This window comes from Podarcis filfolensis (genome assembly GCF_964270895.1).
Source record: "Podarcis filfolensis genome assembly, chromosome: 15".
NCBI lineage: Eukaryota > Metazoa > Chordata > Lepidosauria > Squamata > Lacertidae > Podarcis > Podarcis filfolensis.
In genome coordinates, this window is record NC_139618.1 from 28866553 (window position 1) to 28891475 (window position 24923).

The 24923-nt window shown below is 44.9% G+C and overlaps 3 protein-coding genes across 13 annotated transcripts in view; 2 read left to right on the forward strand and 1 right to left on the reverse strand.

Moving 5' to 3' along the window:
- Nucleotides 1-6167, forward strand: part of HYOU1 (hypoxia up-regulated 1) — a 17977-nt gene extending 11810 nt beyond the window's left edge. Inside the window, exons 19-24 of the mRNA XM_083588415.1 lie at nt 54-176; nt 657-790; nt 1742-1826; nt 2270-2519; nt 2780-2863; nt 3852-6167. Coding sequence (XP_083444541.1) covers nt 54-176; nt 657-790; nt 1742-1826; nt 2270-2519; nt 2780-2863; nt 3852-3913 — 738 coding nt within the window. The 3' untranslated portion in view covers nt 3914-6167. The remainder of the gene's footprint in view (nt 1-53; nt 177-656; nt 791-1741; nt 1827-2269; nt 2520-2779; nt 2864-3851) is intronic.
- Nucleotides 6168-6992: 825 nt separating this feature from the next.
- SLC37A4 (solute carrier family 37 member 4) lies at nt 6993-20878 on the forward strand. Of its 11 annotated transcripts, none has more exons than XM_083588842.1 (11): nt 6993-7239; nt 10080-10196; nt 12397-12850; nt 13763-13995; nt 15406-15649; nt 15907-16065; nt 17176-17261; nt 17421-17534; nt 18276-18341; nt 19356-19494; nt 19578-20878. In XM_083588842.1, the coding sequence occupies exons 3-11, from the start codon at nt 12703-12705 to the stop codon at nt 19742-19744; spliced, it is 1356 nt and encodes a 451-aa protein (XP_083444968.1). In that variant the 5' UTR covers nt 6993-7239; nt 10080-10196; nt 12397-12702; the 3' UTR covers nt 19745-20878. The 11 variants fall into 11 exon arrangements, with proteins under 11 accessions (XP_083444968.1, XP_083444975.1, XP_083444972.1 ...); XM_083588845.1 differs by lacking the exon at nt 6993-7239 and adding an exon at nt 7266-7345; XM_083588849.1 differs by lacking the exon at nt 10080-10196 and having other exon boundaries at nt 6993-7290.
- TRAPPC4 (trafficking protein particle complex subunit 4) lies at nt 19886-24890 on the reverse strand. Its single transcript, XM_083589127.1, has 5 exons — nt 24709-24890; nt 23405-23579; nt 23180-23283; nt 22105-22231; nt 19886-21434 (listed from the first exon to the last, which is right to left on the reverse strand). Exons 1-5 carry the CDS (start codon nt 24881-24883, stop codon nt 21356-21358), a joined length of 660 nt encoding a protein of 219 aa, XP_083445253.1. The 5' UTR covers nt 24884-24890; the 3' UTR covers nt 19886-21355.
- Between the last annotated feature and the right edge of the window lie 33 nt (nt 24891-24923).

The window sequence follows — 24923 nt, forward strand, 5'->3', positions numbered from 1 at the left end:
AAGTGACAAGAACATCAGAGAGATTGATTTTGTGTGTGTGTGTCTTTTACCAGGATAAGCTACAACAGGAGGAGTATAAGTTTGTTTCAACAGAAGATGAGCGAGAGGAAATTTCCAAGAAGCTGAGCGAAGCTTCCAACTGGATGGAAGAGGAAGGCTATACAGCCACAACTAAGGTTGGGGCAGCACTTTGAACTGCCAATATCTTTTCCAGGGGAAACTTCTCTGTATTGTTAGGCTAGAGTTTGAAGATTCTCAGAGTGTGTTTCGTGTGGGTTATCTGGACTACAGAAGTGTCTTTCCCTTGCCAAAAGCGTTTGGAAATTTTAGGCAGTACATTTTGTCAGAATCGGAGAAGCGGAAGAAGGCGACTTGCTATGGTTGATGAGAACAACTTTAAACTTCCTTGATTGCACTGCCTTCTGGGCAATGCCAAAGTACTTTGTCATTCATAGCTACAAACATTGTGTGGGATTCCCGTGGTCTGCATGTCTGACTAACCTGCAAGTGTCACACTTAGTGCGTCTCCAAGCAGGCTCCGTTTGTGGATCTTTAACCCCTACTTCCTGAATTTCTAAACCATCAGTAATCTTTGCAAGATGATATATGTGTCTGAGGCAGAATTTTAGTTTTTTAACTTCTATTCCAATCCACAGGAGCTGAAAGAGAGGCTCTCTGAACTGAAGAAGCTGTGTCGGAGCCTTTTCTTCCGTGTGGAGGAGAGAAGGAAGTGGCCAGACCGTCTAGCTACCCTAGAAAGCTTGCTCAATCACTCCAATATTTTCCTCAAGTACGAGCAACCAAGATGTCTTTAGTAGGAAAGGAGGGGACTTGGGTTGGGGCAGAGGGGCTTGCCTTACTCACACTAGCAGCTGAGATCACTCTCTGGACCCAAAGGGTGTGCATGGGGAGCTGTGCAATGCAGCTGTTTAAATCTCAGCAAGGCAACCAGGAGACAAAGAAGCAGTTCACTTTCAGTGAAACCGTTTTTGGTTGTACCACACAACAGTTTTATTTTAATAAGCCTTGTTCTCAAGCTGATAGTGGCACTCATGGAAGAATAGCTACAGGTTCCAGTGCTGTAGCTTCCTCTTGCTAAAAGTTATATATGAAAATGGTCCCCATTTATGAGAAGTTGAGATTCTTAGCATGAAACGCTAAACTCTTACCCATGAGAGTTGCTTTCCAAATCTCTGCTACCTTGAAAGGAAGTAAGGGTGCATATCAAGGACCAAGATAATTACACATGTGCATGCTGCTATAAGGGTGTGGTGGAGTTTGCTTTTCTTATGGAGGGCTGGTATTTTGCCATAGTCATACATACTGGGTTTTTTTTCCTTTCCTTGAACAATATTTTACATTTTTTTGTGTAGAACTTCAGTTACTGATTCCATATCTTTGTCACCAAATAGAAAGGAAAATTTTTTGAGGCAAAAGAAATTGGCACTCATGGTCACTGGAAAAAAAATCCCGCTTTGTAACCATCTCCCGAAGTTTCACCTGTTGTCCATCTCACTTGTTAACATGGTTGTCAAACTTAGCAGTTGAAATTAGCTAGAAATGTTATGGCCTAGATATTTCTGTGCTGCATCCTGTGTCCCAGTTGTCACTTTTCCTAGAATTGTAAAGCTGAAGGTGTTGTCTTTGGCAGTTGTTGTTGGCTGCACAGGAGCCAGTTACACCAACTGGTGAAAACTGCTTCAAGGCAAGAGGGAGACACATTTCTCATTCACTTTTTCAGGGGCGCTCGCATGATCCCGGAGGCTGATCAGTTATTCACAGAGGTGGAGCTAAGCACCTTGGAAAAAGTTATAAACGAGACAACGGTAAGAAGGGTCACAAGGAGTGCAGAAAATCTTTTCAGTATCCAAACTATGTGCGTTCATGCATGTGCATGTCTTGTCCCTTCTGCTCTAGGCTCCAAAAGATACCCCTTTTGGTCTTTTTACTTAGAATGTTGTGATTCAGTTCACAGGTAAACCTAAGAATCCTGCCAAAATACAGTAAGCCCACAACTTGTGCTTGCTTTATGGAGTATGGGGTATGAATGAATGAATGAATGAATGAATGAATGAATGAATGAATGGTTGTAGAAATGGGGCTCAGCAGAGGCCACGTGGAGCTTTCAAGCAGTGATTTTGCATAGAGTCTTGGTGTTGTGTCAGGTCAGAAGGCCATTGGCACTTGGTAAATGAGCAGCACCAAACAGGGCTGGTCTTATCAGGTGGAGCCTAAGGATAATATGTTTTCCTGGGTTTGTTTGTTTTAGTTGTGGAAGAATGAGACACTGGCAGAACAGACCAAGCTGTCGCCCGCCGAGAAGCCTATTCTGCTTTCCAAAGACATTGAGCTGAAGATTGCAGCTCTGGACAGGGAAGTGCAATACCTCCTCAACAAAGCCAAGTTTTCAAAGATCAGGCCCCCCAAGAAGAACACCACAAAAACAGAAGCGGGCAAGAACACCACTGTGCCTCCTGAGGGTGAAAAGGTCATTCCTCCCAAGGATGAGAATCAAAAAGGTAAGAAGGTCTCGCAGCAGCATCAGTAGTCTTCTAATTCCCCTGTTCATATTCCCTGGTGTTTGAAACTAGCCCTGTGGAAGACTGCTTGGTGTAAAAGAGGGTCCTCATTCTTTGCTGCCTCTTCTAGCCTTTAGTTGGTTGCTCCATGAGCTGTGTTGTAAATGGCTCAAATTTCTCTTGGGTGATGTGGTGTGCATCCAGTTTGGTCATTGCACATACCTCTGCAACTGGATACCTTTTTTTCTCCTTCCAACCAGATAAACCAGAAGATGCTAGCCCAGTCAAAGAACCACCCATAGAAGAAAAAGCACCACTGGATGATGAATTGGGACCAGACTCTGGTAAGGAATGAATCAATTTATTTTGATCACTGACCTGAACTCTGGTAAGGAAATATTGGGCTGAGAAAATTGGAGTTCCATAGGCTATGTAATTGCTTTTTCTTGGGTTCTCCACATCATAGTGGGAATTCAGGAACCTTTTATTCTGGAGCCATGCTATTGTGGGCCTCAAATTCACAATGTGAAACAATGTAAGAAAACAAGTTATCAAAATTACTATTTTAATAGCTGTAGTCAATTCATACAGTTGATGCTGGGAAACTCCATGCCACCCTGGGAATTGGCTGCAAGGCAGGGGGAGACGTGGCTGCTTTCAGAAAAGACATTGGGCACTGATTCTCAAGGGGCACAAAGAGCATTCCCAACATTCAGGGAGGGAGGAGAAAAGACGGTAATACAGAGGGATGAGCTATTCCCAGACAAGGCTTGCTCTCTTCTCCTTGCCCTGCCAACCCAGGGGGAGGGTACTCCTGGCAAAAGCTCCTCGCCAAGTGATCTCAACAGTCCTGATGGAAGAAGGGGCCTCAAGAGCACGTGTAGGGAATTTAAGTGGCACAAATGTGTGGGTTTAAAGTGCCACAAAACTGATTGAATTTTTATGCAGCATGCATCTCAAGGATGGCAATGTATTTTTTTCCCAATTACCCTTTTCTTACTTCCTGTTTATCTCATCCCTGCACTGCACGAGGGTTGGCACTGAGAATCTTGAAGAACCAAATCCCTTTGGAACCGTCCAGGGTTAGGGTTAGCAAATGTAGAGGTAGCAAGCCTTTACTTTTCAATTCCAAATACTCTTCCATCCGCTAATATGTTTGAGTCTCAAGCCATGGCTTTATCTGCCTGCTCTTGCTTTCTAACCCTGCTACCCTGTTTCTTACTCTTTTTAATATCTGAACATGTTTCCCTAGTACTATCTTGATTTGGAAAGTTGTTGTCCATGCTGCACAGTTTTGATTCATTACGCTTTTTCTGCTCTTGCTCTTTTCAGGGCCACAAACTGACAAGAGGTCGGAAACAAGGGAAGACACCAGAACCAATGATGAATTATAACAGTTCCTTAAACCCTTGCACCAACACCTATTTATTTACAGTTAACTCCATTGTTTTTATGATGGACCTGGTTAGTGGAACATGGCACAGACTGACAACAAAATGCAATAGAGCTGTACATTTTTTTTCTTTCTGTTGGGGATTTATTTGTTGCTGATTTTGGTGTGTTGTCTCTTCCTTTCTTTAAAAATGACTTTGAGCTCACTGGGCACTCTTGCTGTGTTTTCCACAGCACTGACCCCTGAATTGCACTTCTAACCAGTAGATTTAAATCTACATGAAACTGTTCTAGGAAATGACAGTTGGCATCAGCAGTTTTTTGGGCTATGCTTCACCTTCTGGAAACATTATTTGTCTGCAACTGGAAATATCAAATTGGAACCTTCTGCTGCAGCCTCATCATGTTATGGTTCATCAACTAGGCTTGAATGAGCAAGTCCCTTTATATCCTTACTCTTGGGCTGTTGATGGACAGTTTTCTGTTTTGGGGGTGTCTGTGCAACTGAAATGGATGAAACAGGAGTGGAGAGTAAAAGAAGTTGATAATGCTTGGAAGGAAAACCAAAATGCTCAAACAGATATACGACTCTGCTTTCAGAAGTATTTATCAGACAGCTGTAGCATAGCAGGGGTGGCCACTGATGAGACACGCATCCCTGATTCTTATTATCAGTTACTGCCATTAGCAAAACTCCCTAATGCCAGTCATTTTCTAAGAGGCCCATGAAACTATGCTGTTGTAATAAAGCAGGAAGTCTGATCTATCCCAGAAAGGTACAGGTTTTCTTTACCTATTTTAATTGCTCCTCAAGTTTGTAGATTTGCTTTCTAATTGCCTTCCCAGCAACACTGGGCACTGTTCTTAGTCTTGCCATTTCCTAATACTGCTGATGTTATATGGTGATTTGGGAAGCTGGCTTACAAAGCTTGCTGTCTTGGGTGGTGAATGCACATCTTTGTGTGTGCAACTTTTATTTACTAGCTCAGTCACCCTACTGGCAGCTGAACTTTCCACTTTGGCCACCTAGTAGTGTAGTAGGGACAGCTTTGGCTATAGGACAAATAATTGTGATACTTCAGTTTTCAGAAGTACAAATCAGTCCAACTGCACATAAACTAGAATATGTAAAGATGTCACAAAGTAGAGGAAAAACTTCATCCAGCCCTTTTTACTTCAGTTTTCCCCTCTACACACAATGTCCAAACTGTTCAAAGGAATATCATATGTAGACCATGCTGAGACCCTGTTTTCTTTAACATCATTGCTCAGCAACTCATTCCTAAGCACTGCCTCCTAGTCCCTAAAATCAATTTGGAAATGTGTTCTTCTCTTGAATTAATTTCAAGACGTCTTTGTCTTAACTTGCAGCTTTGAGAAATTATTTCTCTAGTATTCAGACAGAAGTGGTATGCCAAATGCTACAGGCTCCTAGAACAAGGCAAATGTGAGAAATTAATACTAAATTGTGTGCTGCCTATTGTAATGCCCCCTTTCCTCTTCATTTCAACAAGCTTTATACTTGTGCTTGGAAGTTAAGCTTGCCATCTTTCCCAGTTGTGTGTGTATATATATATATATATACACACACACACACACACACACAGGTGTTTTTGCCTCTGTTAAAATGTGCGTTGAATATTTGGATTTTGATGAAAATGGAGTTTAAAACCTTATTAAAAACAAAGCAACTGTTTCTGCATACCTCTGTTTTGAGCAGAATGTGCATTCTACTGTGAGCATTGATAAAGTAATTGGAATTTGAATGTAAATCTTGGTTTCCTGAAAAACATTTCCCTGAATTTGTCTTGTGCTGTGTCTGTCTTTTCTTAAAAATTTCCCCCTTTTGAACAGGGCAGGCTTAGAAGTTTTAATTTCTCTGTCATGGGAATGTAATTTGGGAGTGAAGGAGGAATGTTCCCTCTTCCATTCCTCTGCTGCTGCCTAAAACCCAACTAAGCCTAATCCAGAAAGCCAGTAGGCAAGAGAGTACCTTGTGCTGCCACCTTTGTGTGCTCTGCAGAAATTGTGCAAGTTCCCTCTGCCATATTGGCACTTACTTAGCTGTGGAGTCTGGAGTTGTTTGTTTTACATCAATGTTCAGGTGCTCGTTGATCAGTTCTGTTAACTTTTTTTTCTGGAGGGAGGAAAGGAGAAAGCGGGTGGTGATCACATTTTAAGTCATTCAGTTGAAATGTATTTGCTCCTTTTGAAAATGGTTTCAATAAAATAACTTGCTTTTCTAAAAAAAAAAAATCACTCTTTTTAAATGGAAGAATAAAAATTGGTGGAACCTACACCGGCTACCCTCTCAAACAGATGGATCCTAAAGTGCCACCTACTACCTGCTGCAGTGATGGATTTCTAAAAGGTGAGGGGCTGCCTGTTTGGTAATCCCTAACCCATCCAGGCCTCCTGTGTGGGCAGTGAGAATTGGCCATGGTGCCTAAGTGCAGTTTTTCTTTCCTCTCGCTTCCTTCCCCTCCATATTGGTGGATGCATTCTAGAGCTTGGGTAGTCAAGTGTGGTGCCCTCCAGGTGTTAGGCCCCTATTCTTTTAAGCCTGAATGGGTTAAGCCCAAAGGCAGTCCAACAACATCTGATGACCACCATATTGGCTACCTTTACTTGTGTGATTTTTTTTCTTGTCCCTGAACCTCTTTTTAGTTTGGAATCCTGTCTCATGTTAAGCCCCCACTATATAAAAGGGTGTTGGATTTTCCCCCTAAACTTTAAATACTCCTAGCATGAAGCCAGGGCCTTGTTTGGTGTGGTGCTTGATGCCTTCAGTTGGGGTTTCATTTTTGACAGGAAGGACAGGGAGGCTGTTGCCTTGGTGACCATTCCTCTGTGGAGGTAGCTGGCCAAGGGGGGAAAGTCAGCATTTTATTTTATTTATGGCCTCCTTCAGCTTCTCCTCAAGGTGCTTCCTACTTAAAATGCTGTCAGCGCAGCCTTTGGCTGCCTCAAAAGGCGCAGCCCTTTCTCGTCGTTACTTTTTGGCGGGAAAAGTGATTCAAACTTGGAAGGCCGCAGGTCTTTCAGTAGTGGGAAGTGCGCGTGCGCTGCAGCTTGGCTTGGGACGTGAGGTCGACGGGAAAACAGGTAAAGGAGGCCAAACACGGATGGCGACCCTGCTTAGAAAGGGAAGCGTTGCCATAGGAAACCGCGCGAGAGGCAGGGATTGGCCGGAAGCTCTTACCTGTCGACACGGACAATATGGATTGGAGGAGCCCGGAGAGTGGCGTGCCCCTTGCCCAATAGCCGAGGAGAATGCTTTACGCAAGGCGGAGCTTCACACTGCGGGTCGCTGAGGAGCCACTATCAGGTTAGCCCACTTTTCCTGCGGATGGTGCAGAGGAACCACCGCGGCCGGTTGGTGGGTTGGCGGTGGCGAATGGTCCACGTCCGGCTTGGGCAAGCGCCCTTGAATTGTATGGGCCCAAGGTGCCCGGGCCGACGTTGATGGGCGCCCGGAGGCCTTTGGGAGCGGGAGGGAGCCGCTGCGGCGAGCGTGATAAAAGTTTCTTCCTGCGTCCTCGCGACCTTTGCTTCCCTTGTTGTGTGGATTTATACTAAAGGGTTACCGCTGCCGTGCCGCTATCCTCTCGGAGGGTGAAGGGATGGGGCCACGGCGCTCCCCTGGGGCAGGTGGGCACCTCGCACTGCCTGAACCCGTCCCCAGGCGGGAGGAGTGGAATGCGAATAGCCTCCGCCCGGGGTCGGGGGACCCGCCCGGTCTCTTGACTGCCTCTGCCAATTCAATTGCCTTTCCTGTCTGGCTCCGTATGGCGTACGTGCCAGGCACCCCCACAAACACCCGAGACTCAAGATCCTGCCGTTTCTCGATTTAGCCGCATCTCTGCCTAGACCTAGGAAATGGTCACATTCCTCTGCCTAGGAAATGAAGAATAAAGGCAGTGCAGCTCCTAATATATAGCGCTGTTCTCCAATCCCAAACTTTTTAAATTCAAACATTCGCTTAAAGTATACAGAATTATCTCAGGCTAAAGTTGAACTGTTAACTCCACCGTAACTATTGCCTCCCTCCCCTTATTATTTATTAAATTAAACTTACTAGTAGTCAGTTGTAACCCAAAGGGTCTTTCAGAATGTAGGTTGGAATATATATGTGTGTGTATGACAATGGCACACAGAAATACATAAATACATTACGTCATATACTACATTAATATTACATACAGAACAGCATATTAGGAAAACACACAAACCCCCATTTTTTGGCATCCGTCTGTCCAGTGGCGTAGCGTGGGTTGACAGAGCCCGGGGCAAGGCAAGTAATTTGCACCCCTAACCCGTGGATTTGCGCCCCCTAACCCTAACCCCCAGATGTTGCGCCCGGTGCGGCCGGCCCCCCCTGCACCCCCCACGCTACGCCACTGCGTCTGTCTAAAGAGACAATGAAAGAGTGCACCATCAGAAGTAAAGTCAAACAGTTGGGGAGTTACAGCACCTGTTGTGGCTGTAGAAACCAATACGAGAGAGACATGTTTTATTGCAGGGGGGGGGTAAATGAAGGCATCTGGTTTTGCTGCTGCAGATGCATCACAGTGTTTCATGACCTGACACTCTCCAGGCACTGCAGTTGTCTGCAAGGGTTTCCATATGGCGAGGTTAATGTCAGCCTTCCTGTCACATTTGCAGACATCTTTGTAATGCCAGTGCCAACCTAGTGCCCGAAAGCAAGCTCCTCCTAAAGCACATCCTTGGGGATCCTGTTCTACTTAGGAAGAGACGCTAATAGGCAGTTGTTCACACAGAGTTGTCTTCGTTATAAAATGTAATGTAAAGTATCCTGTAACACAGTCTTAGTTTTAGATAGTGGTGTAACAAGTGACTAGATAAAAAATTTACTCTGAAAAAGTACATAATAGCATTTGCAACCATTTAATGTCCTTGGCCCAGTCCTCCAGCTTGGCTGACTGCCCATTGCCGGCAGTTACCCAATTGTAAAGTTATCTCTGTTAATTATTCTTTGGCCTAAATTCAGTAGAGGGAAAGCTCCGCTGACTTCATCAGACTTGTATCAGAACCATTTTGATGGACTTTCCTTTATTGATTTTGCCTCCTGGTTTCCAAGCCCTTTTAGGCTCTAGAATGTCATACTGTTTAAGTAAGATATGGGATCTCCTTCAGAGGGCTGTGAAAAACTGGGATAAATGTGACCATACTCTTATCACACTTGCTCAGGACAAATGTCTGCAAGCTGCTTCACTGTGTCCCAGGAATAAACCCTTCTAAAAAGCAAGTAGCTGGGGGACCTCATAGGACTTTCAGCTGAATCTTGGATCTAAGATCATTTATAATCTAAAAAGAGTGGGATGATCCTAGCTAAAAGGAGGTGACATTTAAAGGACTTATTGTTAAGGACCCTTGAAATTGCAGGACTCTGTAGCCCATTTATAATTTTAGGTGGTCCCACATCTGTGCGGGGAGTCTGAGTACTGCCTTGTCCATTTCAACTTCATTCTACTTTGCTCTCTACTAGCTCACTTTTCCAGACAATTTATCCTTTTGTTCCAAAGTCCCTGTGAGAGGACACAAAAATGGCAGCAAACTACAGTAGTGCTGTCTAGCAACACTGCAGTGAAATTATCACATGTCAAAGCAGATTTTTAATCTCTGAATGAGATTTATTCTTGGAACTCCTTAAAAGAAGCAAGGAAACTTTTTTAAAAGTGGGGGGAGACATTTTTCAGCTCATGGACAATTGTTTTGCAGAGAGAACATATCAATGGTGCCCAGAGCAGGAGGCAAAAAGTGTGTAGAACAACAGCTGTAACTCTTAGGTCTGTACAAGAGGCTACATTCCAGCAGCCAGCCACAAGTTACCCATCCTTTCATCCATGCTAGCAAAAGGCATTATCACAGTTCAGGGACACATTCCAGCCACACAAAAGCACTTAAGAAGGGTACAGAGCTGAACCAGTTAGGAGAGTGGCATGAGGGCTGGGTAGAAAGGCTTGGAGGGTTGCATTTGGCTCAGCTCAGATTCCCCATGCTGTCTTGGGGGACTTTTACTTTGCCCCATGGCATATGTGCTATGGAGTGCCACAAGAGTGTTTTGTTTCTTTCTGTTGCTTAAGAATAATTTGCAGAGCAGTTGCTAATATGCTGTTTACACTCAGCTCTATCCTTTTCATACAGGATTCATGTGAGACAGGATGTTCTGAGCAGGGAAATTGCGGTCTGCCATGGACCAGACAAATGCTAATAAACTTAACAGTAATAAGAAGAGGGCCAGTTCATCTAATCAACCGCATGGTGGGTGTTTCGTTTTCTCATCCATGCCTCCTACTGTAATAGTTTGCACCTTGGGGATGTCTCGGTTAGATGCAGCCTTATGCTGGAAGCCCAGATGGCATCTAGCACAAGCCTTTCAGCAACTTGGGCTGATGCACCTAGTGCACCTAGTAACCATTGTCTTTGACATGGTAACATATAACTTGGATTACTGCAACACTTTTAGGAGCTGCCTTTGAAGACTACACATAAGCATAAACTGATGCAAAATATGACAACTAGATTTATTGACTGGAACGCACTGCATGGAATTGTGTCTGCGTGTCTGTCTAAAACTTACTTTTCTGTTTTCATGGAATAAGCTGTTTTGGAATAATAATGGGTGAGATTACTCTAGTGCTTGGGGTACCTGTTTTTTGCAGCCCTGGTTCTGTTGTGGCAGAGGACAGGCTGCTGAGCAAGTAGAGCTGGCCTAGAAACTAGCATGTTTATCAAATCCACAGAAGCACAGTATGCATAACTTTAGGAACCTTAGTCTGGCAAGCAGAATGCCGTAAGGTACCTGAGAGGAAATAACAGAGACAGAGCCTGAACTTTTCCAGAAAAAGGAAGCATTAATTATGATAAAAGGCAAATGGCAAGCAAACTTATGGAAGGTTTTCCTCTTATGGGCAGTCCCTTTAACATGGGATATACACTGGTACCTCGGGTTAAGTACTTAATTCGTTCCGGAGGTCCGTTCTTAACCTGAAACTGTTCTTAACCTGAAGCACCACTTTAGCTAATTGGGCCTCCTGCTGCTGCCGCGCCACCGCTGCATGATTTCTGTTCTCATCCTGAAGCAAAGTTCTTAACCCAAGGTACTATTTCTGGGTTAGCGGAGTCTGTAACCTGAAGTATATGTAACCTGAGGTACCACTGTATTAAGATATGGCATGCCCCAACAATCTAATCTTCCAGATGTGTGCTTAAGATCTTTCTATCTGCCCAAGCCTTTTCTGACTGAACTTTTCTGTTGTCATTCATATCATATTATTATTCTTGGCATACATTTTATACTTATCCTTGTTTTTTGTACACCACCCTGATATTTTATAATGTGAGTGCTTTATAAATAATTAAAAACGGGGAGAAAGCTTAAAGGGAGATGGAGGGCAAAGGTGGACACAGACAGAAAAATATGTTTCAGTGTTTCTGCCAAGCTATATGGGGCAGGTAAAACAGGGCTGAGTCGAAAGCGGGTTTGCAAGCACAGCTGATCAGTCCTGTGCATATGGGCTTTCAAATCCCAAGAGTAAGCTGATTGTCTGGTCTTATGAAGCACTGTTTATGGGACTGTGTTAGTACTTTTCTGGATGTGCCTTTGCCTGCATGGTTTGATTTCAAACAGTGTGGGCAAAAGCAGTTCATCTAGTACTTTAAATTGATTTGTATTTTAATTTTATGCTGCCTTTCTGTATTTTATGCTTTTATTTTTGTGCTTTTACATTTATACACCTTGATGTTTGTATTTTCGCTCTACATTTAGAAGCTTCCTTAGGAATTTTGATAAAATGAAAGGCAGAATAAAATTCTTCCAAATTAATAAGCTTGGTGGTCCACCCTGGAAATACAGTAGAGGGAAGTGTTTGGCTTTTAATTCACTTGCAGTATCAGGGCCATCACTCAGTGGTAGAGCCTCTGCCTTGCATTCAAAAAGTCCCAGGTTCAACCCACAGCAGCCTGAGGTAGGGCTGGGAGATATCCCCCTGCCAAAACCTGGAGAGATTCTTGCTGCCTGTCCATGTTGACAATACTGAGCTAGGTGGACCCATGATCTGACTGTAAGGCAGCTGCCTATGTTCCTGACGATACAAGAGACAGCCTTCTTGCCTTACTGATTTTGACAGAGCAATCCATCAGTTTCTGCGACTGCAGGATAATGTCTTTACAGCTTTGCACCTTCTTTCGGGAGCAAGACTCTTTTCCTAGGAAGGGTGGTGTTAGGTAGACTGCCCAGGCCATAGGCAGCTTGCTTCTGCAGCAGGACTTAGTTCCTATCAAAGATTATGTTGTAGACCTGATTGAGGAAGGCATTGATTCCCCCCCCCCTTTACTCCATCGTGCTATTTGAGTTCAGGGGTCAGAGTGTAGTGGGAGTGAGGAAACCCTTGTTAATCTTTCTACTCGGAAGACAGCTCTGTTTATCCCAAGCTAGCGTCTCTTGTTTGTTTCACTGTAGGTGGATGGATTTATACTGAACAGTGTGTCCAGCCATGTTCCCGGAGTTAATTATTCTCCAGAAGGTGGCCGTGAGCAGAAAGAGAGCAACAGCGAACTCCAGCAAACCTCCGGGCTCAGCAGAAACCCTGGCAAGCGCCTGCCGCTCAAGTGCTCTGACAGCTGCTGGTTCCCTGCCTCTCTCTCTTCTTTCTAGCACATTGGTGCCGCCACCCCTCTTCTCACATTTACTGTAAACTGGGATCTAAAGGCAGAACTGCTACAGGCACCTTCTCTCCGTCCGTAGAGGCACAGCTCTGAAATCGCAATGGCAGGAAAGGGCTACGGCTATTATCGGGTGGTGATATTCACTGCCATGTTCATTGGCTACACCCTGTACTATTTCAACCGAAAAACGTTCTCGTTTGTGATGCCTTCAATCATGGAAGAGATAAGCCTCGACAAGGATGACTTGGGTAAGAGCTTTCTTCTTGGAGGGAGATGGTGCATGCAGAACAAGTTTGTGGTGCTCAAAAAACTTTATCCTGAAAATATTTCCTGGAGATTTTGGGGGACTTCCTTTCTTTGTGCTTAGGGATTCAATTAGAATTCAGCTGTTGCTTTGCCAAGGAAGTTCTCTTTGGAAGGAGGCCAGTCACTTGGAGGCCAATTTGCAGTTCTGGGACTGATGTTGAAAGGCTGCTAGTTGGGCTTCTCTGAGTACTTGCATTTTCTTTCATTTCCAGATAAAGGCTGTCATTGTTGTTTTGCCTGTAATCTGCCCCCTTAATGTCCACTGTGAAGAATTGCATCACTTCTTAACCTGATGTTACAGTAGTGCTAGTATTTATTTGTTCTTATGCTATGGTAAGCCCAATGCACCGTAGTTAAAAGTATTATTAATAATAATAGTAGAGCAGGCGCCTGCCCCAAGGCGCTTACAATCAATAATCCAACAAAGGAAAGGAAGCAGAGGCAGGAAAGGCATAAAAGTACATAATGTTTATTTCCAGTATGAGTACTTCGAGTTATTTTCACTAGGATATGGTGACTAAAGGATTATGCCAGACAAAGGGTCTGTGGATAAATGTTTACCCACAAGCTGGAAGCAGCTACAATAGATCAGTCTAAAGCCTGAGCAATATATTCCCAGTTTGCCTAGAGAAGGACAAACATGGCCTTTCCTGAATGTAGACAAGCTTGAGGTAATAGGTAGAAGGGCTCCAGAATCTATAGAGCCTCTGTGCCGTACCTAATCCTAATACTGGCTAGCATTTTGCTTGGTTTAAGTACTACTGTCAACGAGGCTGAAGAGTTCATTTGTGACCAAGTTCCTTTGGCATAACATGAGCATGGCATACCTATCTTTGGGTTCTCATCCAATGCAGGTCTCATCACCAGCAGCCAGTCTGCAGCTTACGCCATTAGCAAGTTCATTAGTGGGGTCCTTTCTGACCAAATGAGTGCCCGATGGCTTTTTTCCTCTGGCCTCCTGTTGGTGGGCTTAGTCAATGTGGTCTTCTCTTGGAGCTCTACTGTCACCGTCTTCGCAGGGTTGTGGTTCCTCAATGGGCTGGCCCAGGGCCTAGGGTGGCCCCCATGTGGAAAAGTACTGCGCAAGGTAAGTCTGTGTGTGTTTGTTTGGTTGTTGTTGTTTGTGTGTGTGTGTAGGGCATGCTGCTGCTTCCTGATATGTTCCTAGCAGCAAGTTTCCAGCAGGGGGCCCTGTGCCAAGAGAGCAATCAGTCGAAATCCATTCTCCAGGGCAATGGAAGCTGAGAGCTGCAGGTGGCAGCAAACGGTTCTGGTAGCTTTTGTTTAGTGACTGTTTCTGTTGCTGCTGGTCATTAATGCCAGAACCTCACTTGCTGTTTTCCTGTCCCAGGCTGCAGAGATAGAGGCCTTGCCACTTCTCTCCGCTCCCAATAGGTGCCATGCTTCTGGTGAGCTTTGACTTGGCAGCGGTGGTGGGAACTATCAATCACAACCCATATCATATTCCACTTCGAGATATTCTTGGGCAGCTGGCACCCCTGTTGCCCCCAGCAGCAGCAGCAGCCTGCCCAGACTGCCTAAAATATGATCAAATGACGCTGAGCAAGTGGGCCTTGCAGTGGAAAGTGTTTTCTGTGTTGGGCTGGGCATTCTGTACCCAGGAAGAGCTGGTGCGCAAGCAGCATAAAGAAGTAAGAAGAGCACTGTCAATCAAATCAAAGGCTCACCTTGTTCAGCACCTGGTTTCCTATAGTAAGCAACCAGCCACCTCTTGGGGACATACAGTAAGCTGGACAGGAAGGCAAGAGCTGTTGTTCTCCAGCAAACGGAGGAAGAGGATGCCTCTGATTCAGATGGCAGCATATATGCCTCATAACCAGTAGCCTTTGATAGTGCAACATCCAAAAGGAGAAGGGGAAGCTCTCTGGGGTCCTGGCAGTAACATACAACCCCCATTGCAGAAAGATTGGGGGCTGCAAGTGTTTCTGGGAGCAGTAAACCCCCTTATTCAAATCTGTAAAATAAAGGAAGATTATTGGGAAGTGTTTTTGACCAAGAGGCCACTCCTGCTCCTTTTGTCCCACCTTCAGCCTGTGCAGAAGCCTCTGTCCCTCTCCCATTCCAGGCAGCCCTTTGCTTATTAGCTGTGCAAGACCCTCTGCTTTTTTGAGCTGCCCTTGGTTATGCCCTTTTTATCTATCTCCTGTTATTTTTGAGAAGTTGTTCAGACTTAATTGATTGTATCTTGTTTCATTTTCTGCTGATGTATTTTTTATACTGTAAACTGCTTTGGGAGCTGTTCAGCTGAAAGGTTTTGGGAACTGTGTTTCAAGAGGGGCAGTTTGAGATGCAACTTTGGGGGACTGGTTTGCGTCCCATTGGTGACTCCAGCAAAATTTTGGCCATCATTGTTCATGACTAGCCTGGAGGCTTATGGAGCGGAGTTCTAAAGTCACGTGAGCCTTCCGTATGCATGCCGGGCCCTGGAATGGGGACCTGCCCCAACTCATGTCCTTTCTCTCTCCCTTCTGTGTAGTGGTTTGAACCTTCCCAGTTTGGGACTTGGTGGGCCATCCTCTCCACCAGCATGAACCTGGCAGGAGGGCTGGGCCCTATTGTGGCTGCTCTGATGGCGCTGAGCTATGACTGGCGCACAACTCTGGCCCTTTCCGGCTCTGTGTGTGTGGTCGCCTCCTTTGTGTGCCTGCTCCTGATTAAGAATGAGCCCTCGGACGTGGGACTGCCCAACATTGAGCCTGGGCCCAAGAAAGGGAAAAAGGGTGAGTGTCTGGGAGGTGAGAACTGGCTGAGGTGGGACAAAACAGCAGAACTGCCTGATATGACCTACTTTTGACCAAGCTGCAAAGTGGAAGGTTTAGAATCTGGTAGGGCAGGTAGCCCTGACAGGGAATTATAAGAGTCAGCTCGTGGAAGCCTCCAGTGAGGATCAATGGGAAGCCATGAAATTCTCTAGTACAGTCAAACTTTTATGAGAGCTTAGCTCAAGCTCAAGTGAGTAATGGTTTCTTCCTTGCAGGCTCCTCGGCAAATGACAGCACACTGGCTGAGCTGCTGCTTTCTCCATACCTCTGGGTCCTGTCTACCGGCTATCTGGTTGTCTTTGGTGTGAAGACATGCTGTACAGACTGGGGGCAGCTATTTCTCATCCAGGAAAGAGGACAGTCTGCACTTGTGGGTATGAGACACCAGCCCCAGCCTAATGTTGTGTTTTTCAGAGCTAGTCAAATCCTCGTGGCAGGCAAATAACCCTCCCCTTGAAAATGTAAAAGAGTTAATTGTGTGCCAGTGTCAGCTGGGAGTTACCAACATGATTCGCTTGAGGGCTGCCTCTGGGCCCTATCACTGCCCCCTTCATCATGAGGAGGTGAGAGATGGTACCTTTTCCTATCTTGAAAAGCAAAGAGAGGTGAGAGGAAATTGCAACTCATGTGCTTCTCCTTTTGCTGCTGTATTGTGGTTTTCAAGACTCAGATCAGCAGGTAAACAGAAAGAGAAACAGAATAGGGGGAAGGGTTGGAGGGAAAGGGGTCTGATCTGGGAGGTAGGTGCAGGGGTCAGAGAAAAGAGAGTTTGATCTAGAAAATGAATTCTCTTGAAATGGTTTAAGTTTTTTTTTCCCCCACAGGCTCACTACCACTACCAAATCACAGGTCATATCTGTCTCCATTGACAGAATTGTAAAAACTACAGATGCAATGTTTTCCTTGCTGCCATGATGCAAAAACATGGATCAAAGACATGGATCTTTGTGGAGCCTCAATATTTTGACAGGATCTTCTCAAAACCACTATAAATCATAGATGACCTCTGGATTGGTTTTTTTTTTCATTCTGTGTAAAAATCATAAAGATCAATGAGAATCCATTCCTTGTATCAAAGTTTTTGAAGTACTGGAAAGCACTGGATCTTATGTTTCCAGTGTACCCCTCCCTCATTTGTCTGAGGAGAAATAGTGACACAGGTGAGAGAAGAAACTAGAAAGGGTTGAGCCCACACACACCCCTTGCAAAATTTCAAATATGCACACAGGCCTAAAAAGATTGGTGCCCCATGTTCTAACCTGCTACTGGCCATTCTCAATGCCAAATATTGTTTGTTTCCTGAAATACTTCATGGTGGAAAAATATCTGAGAAACTGCTTTCAGCTGAGAAGTGTTAGTGCAGCAGGCAAGAAACTGTTGGCCTGGCAAATCCCTCATTTCCATGTTCTACAAGGAAGCAGAATTCCCATGTGCAGATTCTCCCTCTAGTGTAAGCTGGCTTCTATTTGTTGTATACCCTGTAGGAAGTTCCTACATGAGCGCCTTGGAAGTTGGGGGCCTGGTTGGCAGCATTGCAGCTGGCTATCTTTCAGACCAAGCAGTGGCACGGGTAAGTCATCCTGTCTCAGCTACTTCTGGATGTCAGGCAGCCTTCCAAGGCAGTTGGTGAATGGCAGTATGGACATAGGTAAAGGATGGGCTTGGCGAGGCACAGGTACTGCTGAGGTTGTTGGCCGTTTTAACACAAGGGCATCTTCATGTCTTCCAGGTGGGCCTGTCAAATTATGGGAACCCTCGACACAAACTTCTTCTCACTATGATGGCAGGCATGTCGGCTTCTATGTACCTCTTCCGGGTCACAGTCACAGCCAGCTCTCCTAAGGTAAGCCATACAAAAGCAATTTGTTGCCACAGCTCAAGTTAGGCGAGACAGATACAGTTCAGACAGAAAGCTGATTTACAGCATCACAATGTGATAGAGGAAAGGACAAAACTGTTCCCATGCACAAGCAAGGACTTTCCTTATTGCAAGACCTGATTGGCTCACAGCATCACCTGCTTCCGGAGTACTTACTGGGCATGTAACTCTCTTGACTCCTTATGCTTTTTAGTAAACAGTAGCATATCCCAGGAGAAGGATTTCCACAATTGAAATGAAGTGTAACTTCTGGGGCATATGTGATGTTCTTTGGCTTTTAGATCCCTTAGAGTGAAAGTTTCTTGGGAGTCTTCCTTTCTGGGCTTTTTACATTCACAGTCCCACCTATTGAAGCTATAAATTTCGCGGCTTTGCCAGCTTTGCTCTGCCTTAGAGAAGCAGTCAAGGGAATTCCCCAGTTCCAAGCAGAGCATCACACGAGCCGATGTGGGGTATTGCCATTAATGGCAGAAGTAGGACCCTGTGGTCCTTTAACTCCCATCAGCCTTAGCCAGCATGAGCAATGGCCAAGGATAATGGGAGTTGTAGTCCAACAACCTGTGTATGGCCACAGGCCCCGATCATTGATGTACAGCATTGAAGGTGGTGGTGGTGTTTCTGAATGGCAGGCTTTACAGTTATTGCAATGCCTTTTTCTTCTTCTCTCTTTGCAACTTGCTCATTTTTTCCTTCTTTCTCTCTCAGGAAAGCGACTATTGGATTCTAGCCCTCCATCCTCTTTCTAACCTTGTGGGCTTAACAGAACACGAGGTCTATATTCTGCTTTATCTTTATCCTGCCTTAGCTCCCCATATCTTGCTTCTCTGCTGTTATTCTGTGGGGTTTAGAACCTTGAAGGAATGCAATAAATGTCTAAAAGAAACCAAAGCATTGGCTGTTCATGCTGTCAGCTGCTTCACACATCTGTATCCTAACACGTGCACTTCATAGGTAGCAGCTTTGGAGCATCTGCCTATGGCAAAAGGGTAAAAGTAGCTTCTGGGGTGCTTAGGGCAGGGGTAGGCAACCTAAGGCCCGGAGGCCAGATACGGCCCAATCGCCTTCTCAATCCAGCCCACGGACAATCTGGGAATCAGCATGTTTTTACATGAGTGGAATGTGTCTTTTTATTTAAAATGCATCTCTGGGTTATTTGTGGGGCCTGCCTGGTGTTTTTACATGAGTAGAATGTGTGCTTTTATTTAAAATGCATCTCTGGGTTATTTGTGGGGCATAGAAATTCATTCATATATTTTTTCAAAATATTGTCCAGCCCACCACATGGTCTGAGGGACGGTGGACCGGCCCACGGCTGAAAAAGGTTGCTGACCCCTGGTTTAGGGAGACATGATATAATCCTCTGATTGTGCTGATAGATAATATTGCCCTAGACATGTTATCAGACCAGTGTGCTAAAGGTTTTCATTTTTACAGTGATAAATATTTTAAGGACAGTTTCTGGGGTACTGTTGGAATTTGTGCATCTGCAAACAGTGATTTTAAAGCCCTTACTGACATCTAACCCCATCAAATGCTCTTGCACAACCTTTGCTTTCTATAGAAACTGCTGCTCATGTTCGTTGTTAATCTAATTAACCAGATTGCTAACCAACAGTTCCCCTTGACTCCAGAAAAATGGAACTAAAGCTCTCACAAGTATAAGGTATTTCTTAAGTGTAGTATAAAACACTACCTCGTAGACAGAGATCCAGGTAGCAAGCTGTAGGGTAGTTGGAATTTTATTACCCCCATATTCTGACTTTCTTTTTGGCCTTGTTTTGTTAGTTATGGATCCTGCTGTTAGGAGCTATCTTTGGATTTTGCTCTTATGGGCCGATTGCATTGTTTGGAGTAATAGCCAATGAGAGTGCGCCGTCAAACCTGTGTGGAACTTCTCACGCCATTGTTGCACTAATGGCAAATGGTGAGTTTAGTCCTTCCAGAAATGGAGGATGGCAACACATTCTCTCCCCCTGCCCTCAAGTGACCTTTTCTTTTCTTTTTCAGTTGGAGGGTTCCTGGCTGGGCTACCTTTCAGTACCATCGCCAAACACTACAGCTGGGGAACAGCCTTCTGGGTAGCAGAAATTACCTGCACGGTCAGCACAGTAGTGTTTTTCTTCTTGAGGAACATCCGCACCAAGATGGGCCGTGTACCAAAGAAGGCTGACTAAAGCAGAGTGGTGGCTTGGCTGTTGGAGGAGCCTCCCACTGCAACCATGGGTTTTAAAAAAGTACTCCAACAACTATTAGATCAAGGCAGAACTAAGCTTTGACAGTGTATCCTGGACCAGGGTAAAGTTTTCTGTTTAAAAAAAAAAAATCACTTTGCTGCCACCTCTTTTTGTTCCTTAAAATGGGAACGGCCAGAATGGTTTGGACCTAATGGACCCAACCCTATTCTGCTTCTCCCTGGCAAAGGCAAGATTTGGCAGCTCCACCTGTATTAGCCTCCTGATGATCTCACTGGCAGCCTGCACTTCTTCCAAATGTGTTGTAAGCAAGCAGCGTAAGGACTCATTTTCACTGCCTGGAGAGAGGGAGTCACTTTTCTACCTCCATCACCTACAGAACACTTCTCTTGTGTATTTGTGCTTAATTATTCCCTTGATTTCTTCACCTTCCAACATTCAGTTAATTCCGAGAACTCTCTTCTCAAACAGTCTGGTTCATTGGGGTGTAACTGGAGACATTCACAAGAGGGAAGGCTTCATTCCTTAATCTTAGTATTTGGGGCTGTAGCTAGGCAAGGATGGACAGGCATGTGTACCTTACTAAGCATATAGACATGCAAACCTCAGAACTGGGCCCAAATGTGACTACCCAAGACTCTTTCATCTGGTCCCCTGGATTCTTCCCCAGACCCCATCCCTACATCGTTTTCATTTTGCAGAATGTGTTCTTGAACTCTTGTAATGCTTCTTCCTTACATGGATGGAAGAGAGAAGGGGATGTGTGTGTGTAGAAACTAGTCTGCTGTACAAAAGTTAAATTTACATGAGTTATCCTCCTGCTTTTGCCTCTGGCCCTGTTTTCTACTGGCATGTTGCCAGCAAGGGAATGCAGCCCTCAGACTGATGTAAATAGATACATGATAATGAGGAATGTAGCATTTTGCAGTTTGCACTGATTAGAACTTCCCTGGACACTTATGCAGACATTTTAGGGGCCTCTAACTATAATTGCCATGAGGAGCTGATAATGCAGACTAAAATGGACAGTTTTATGTGAAATTGGATTCCAGATCTTGTTCATTGTTATGGAGTGTACACTGACGGCAATAAAGACAATAAAGTAGAATTAACCTATGTTCCTGTGCAGAGGCCTCTTCCTAAATAGTATTACTCCACTAGGCAGAAGCCCATAGATATTTGCAAGTTGGTTCAGGCTCTTACCCTCCCTGGATGCTGAATGCCAGATAATTCATTCCCAGCTCAAGAATCAAGTCCTTCCTCTTCCTTTAAGGAATGCTTTATTTACATTTGCAAACATACAGTGCTTCAGTTATAAATTAAAAGAATACATTGCAGCAGACATATATGTACATGCACCACTATTGAAGGAATGGTATAGCTCTAATGTTTCCTTTCAGGCTGCCAGCCAGCTTCCTTTAGCATCAGCCAAGATTCAGCACCAACCACATCCGCTCAACAGCAATACTCCCTGTTCTGTGCTCTGGAATTGCAATCAAGGTGGCTACGAACAGATGGTTGGTCATTTGTCTGACTCACATTTTAGTTGTTATTGAAAAGTCCACTGGGTGACTGAAGTGGGATAAATCCACCCTACAATCCTGGCCCAAAAGGCCCTGCTTTCTCTGCTACCTCCAGCGCAAGCTTCAAGTTCTGATCAAAGAGCTCACATCTGAAATGGTGAAACAAACACAAGAGAACTAGAACATAACCACACTGGAGCAGGTTTAGAACAGTAAGTCACCCATTTTCCATTTTACTCTCAGTCTGGGATGAATGTCTGAAAGAAGTGCAACTGTGTGATTCAGCATTAGCAACGTATGAAATACCATGTCAATGCAGCCTGAAGATCAACCATGGGGACCCTCTAGATGTTGTTAGACTACTCCCATCAGTCCCAGCAAACATGACCCGTAGTCAGGGATGATGGGAGCTGGAAGGCCCTTACAGGCTTCCAGGTCCTGTTGTAGATGCTTCTGTTTGCTCTCCTTGATAAGCTTAACTTCTTGAATCAACACTGGCACTGTGGAAAATGCCCCCCAGGCATGAAGTGTTCAGTAACATGTCTCAGTGTGAGGGCCTATAACAAACTGGAGGCATGCAGACTTACTAGCCCTCGTACACTATCTAATGTGACGCTACCTATCTATTGTGATCACACTCCACAGTTGTTCATGGGATTTGCCAGCATCCCAGGTAATAAACTGAGGGGTTCAGGAGCCAGGAGGGCTTTTCTCTCTTGTAATACTCATGTACATTGATTTCTAAACATATGGTGGGGGGAATCAATTTTAGTAAAGGAAGGGTTTGTTTTAGTGTGAGAATGTGCATTTGATCTCTACCTGATTGGCATCTCCAAGGAGTAGAAAGGATTTTTCAGAGCAAAGTCTGAATAAATCTCATAAATCTTGCGCAGAAGGGAATCTATTCCAGACTGCCGTGGATCAGCAAGCACCACAAATTTTATCCCTGAGGATATGAAAAACAGAGTTAGAGCATGCCACATCCAAAGCAACACATACAACTGGCTCGAGTGATTTTAAAAGGCACAAAAAGGTTCATTCCTTGTCATTCTTCCTCAATAAAGGCCCTGCAAGGCAAAGGCAGATATCAAATGCCAGGTACCAGGCAGATGGAACAGCAAAGGAAGAGAAAGTTACCTATTAGCTACCAAGGTTTTGTTGGTTTTAAAGCCCTACACAACTAGGGACCAGGCTAGCTAGCAAGCTCCCAGGGACACCCTGCAAGTCGTTCCACCATCACTGGATTGCCACTTGGTAATGCGGAAACAGGCCTCAGTGATGGTTCCCACCTTTTGCAATGCCTTACCTTGGGAAATTTATGGAGACAGTAACGATATTTAACTGCCTCTTAAAACATCTGTTTACCCAAGCTTCGTTGGACTCCTGACTCTTACACTTTTAATTCTATTTTGTGATACATACTTTTGTTTTTAGGTAACTTAACTGATTGGGAGTTTTTTTGTTGCTTTTTATAAGCTACTACCACTACTACTACTTATTATTATTATTAATAATAATTACATTTGTATAATGCTCTTCACCTGAAAATGAACAGCAGTTCACAACATAAAATTGCAAAATAAAATTATAAGAACACAAGATTAATAATAATAATAATAATAATAATAATAATAATCAACTCCCTGGGGAGAGACGATTATTAGATTAAGCGGTATAAACATTTTATTTTTTTATAAACCACTTGTGATTTTTATATAATGAAGTATACATAATAGTTATTAAACATTTGTCTTTTACCACTTCTACACAAAGAGTAGCACTTCTAGGAACATCCTCACTGAATGTTGCTGCAGAACTTTACTTGCTCAAGTGGGGACTGCTGTCCATACTAACTAAAGGTCAAGAAATGCAGATATTATAAAAGAAGCAATACCTGTTAGAGTCTGAAAACAGTGTAGCTTGAAAGTGTCGGTCTCTAGCATCTCAATTCCAGAACTCCCCTGCTCGGGAGACAGTTGGGACCCAATTGCAAACAACCTGCACATAAAACAGAGCCCCAAATTGTACCAATTGATAAAGTGCCTTGCCTATATCAAAACCAATCAACCCCTCTCCCTTTTCTGGGTTCTGGCAAACATCTCAGCCACCCCTGACTCACGAGTGGAACATGGAGGCCAGCATGAGCTTCTCATTGGATGACAGTCTGGGGCGACCAAAGCGGATTGACACTGGGTAGTTGGCTGGGTTGCCCAGGAACTCCAGCACATCCCTGCCGTCACCAGTGTACCTTCCGTTGACATCAATGCCATTGATGGCAAGCACAGCATGGCCCACTGCAAAGAAGGGAAGAGGCAGTCATCACTCAATACCCCCTTCTCACCCGGCACTGGCAAGCCTTCCTGCATCAGTAACCCCCCTGTTTCCCTCACCCTTGGGAGCTCTGCCAATCAGTGGAGTAAAGGAGCAAGAACAGCTCCAGTATACAATGTACACAGTGTCATTTCCTGGAGCAGAATTTGCCAGTGACATAACCTGAGATGGGTGGTGGATGTTAGGTCTGACCAGGTTCAGCTTGGGATCCCTGTCTTAGGCAGGCAAAGCTTAGCCAGTGAACATCTCTGAGCCACCCTGAGATCTTTGGATTTAAGGTGGTGTGCTAAATAAGTAAACAAGCAAATAGATAAAACCTTTGGGAGGTGGTCAAAACGTTTTACCATGAATGTCACACCTGAGGCTAAAAACCCTCATAAACGGAAGCATAAATGTATTGACAATAAATTATCAATGACCATCAAAACCAGCTGCTGGAGGCAGCCACCATACCCTGCCTAATGGTAAGGGGGTCGCAAAGAGTTGCTGGTGGGACCCAGTTGTTTCCCCTCCCCACCGCAAAAAAGCCCAATTCCCTGATCCTTTGTGAGCCACCCTTTGCCAGAGGAGCCTAATAAAGTGGACATGGTTCAGGTGTGCGCTGCCACCGAAGCTTTTTCAGCTCAAGGGGCAGCTGTCATGGGTTCTGTCTCCCCTTCAATGTCCAAAGGCAGCGGAGGCACCAGAAAATATTAAAAATAAAATAATAATAACAATTTATTATTTATACCCCGCCCATCTGGCTGGGTTTCCCCAGCCACTCTGGGCGGCTTCCAACAAAGCACTAAAATACAATAACCTATTAGACATTCAAAGCTTCCCTAAACAGGGTTGCCCTCAGATGTCTTCTAAAAGTTTGGTAGTTATTTTTCTCTTTGACATCTGGTGGGAGGGCGTTCCACAGGGCGGGTGCCACTACCGAGAAATAGAAAATTCGCGGGTAGGTGGGGGGAAGGCAGAGTGGGGAAAGTATACTTATGCGGGGCGGGGGGATACAGCGCGTGTTAACGAAATGGGGGGGGGGGCTCCGCCTGTGTCGAAAGGGCCCAGCCCCCGGGGCCGCTCCTTTGCCGGCTGCTTCCCGCCCCTCACCGCGGATGCCGTCGCGCTGCCCGAAGGAGACGAGGACATGCTCGTCGTGCGGGCGCAGCACCAGCTCGAGGGGGAAGCTGAAGGTCTTCTCGGTCTCGGCCCTCGGCGCGTAGTGGTCCAGCTGGTAGATGAGCCCTCCGGCCTTGTTCACCACATACACACTGAAGATGGCCATCGCGGCTTCCGTCTGACGTCACGCCGCTCCCGCCCAGCTC

Bases quoted from the DNA above. Each gene is read 5' to 3' on its own strand.
- TRAPPC4 (XM_083589127.1), bottom strand. From the start codon at position 24,883: ATGGCCATCTTCAGTGTGTATGTGGTGAACAAGGCCGGAGGGCTCATC. The intron at 23,580-24,708 runs GTGAGGGGCGGG...CCTTCTTTGCAG, and splicing joins GCAGCGCGACGGCATCCGCG to TGGGCCATGCTGTGCTTGCC. The intron at 22,232-23,179 runs GTATTGCTTCTT...TCATATCCTCAG, and splicing joins CTGTTTTCAGACTCTAACAG to GGATAAAATTTGTGGTGCTT.
- SLC37A4 (XM_083588849.1), top strand. From the start codon at position 12,703: ATGGCAGGAAAGGGCTACGGCTATTATCGGGTGGTGATATTCACTGCC. The intron at 13,996-15,405 runs GTAAGTCTGTGT...CCTTCTGTGTAG, and splicing joins GTGGAAAAGTACTGCGCAAG to TGGTTTGAACCTTCCCAGTT. The intron at 17,262-17,420 runs GTAAGTCATCCT...CATGTCTTCCAG, and splicing joins CAGACCAAGCAGTGGCACGG to GTGGGCCTGTCAAATTATGG.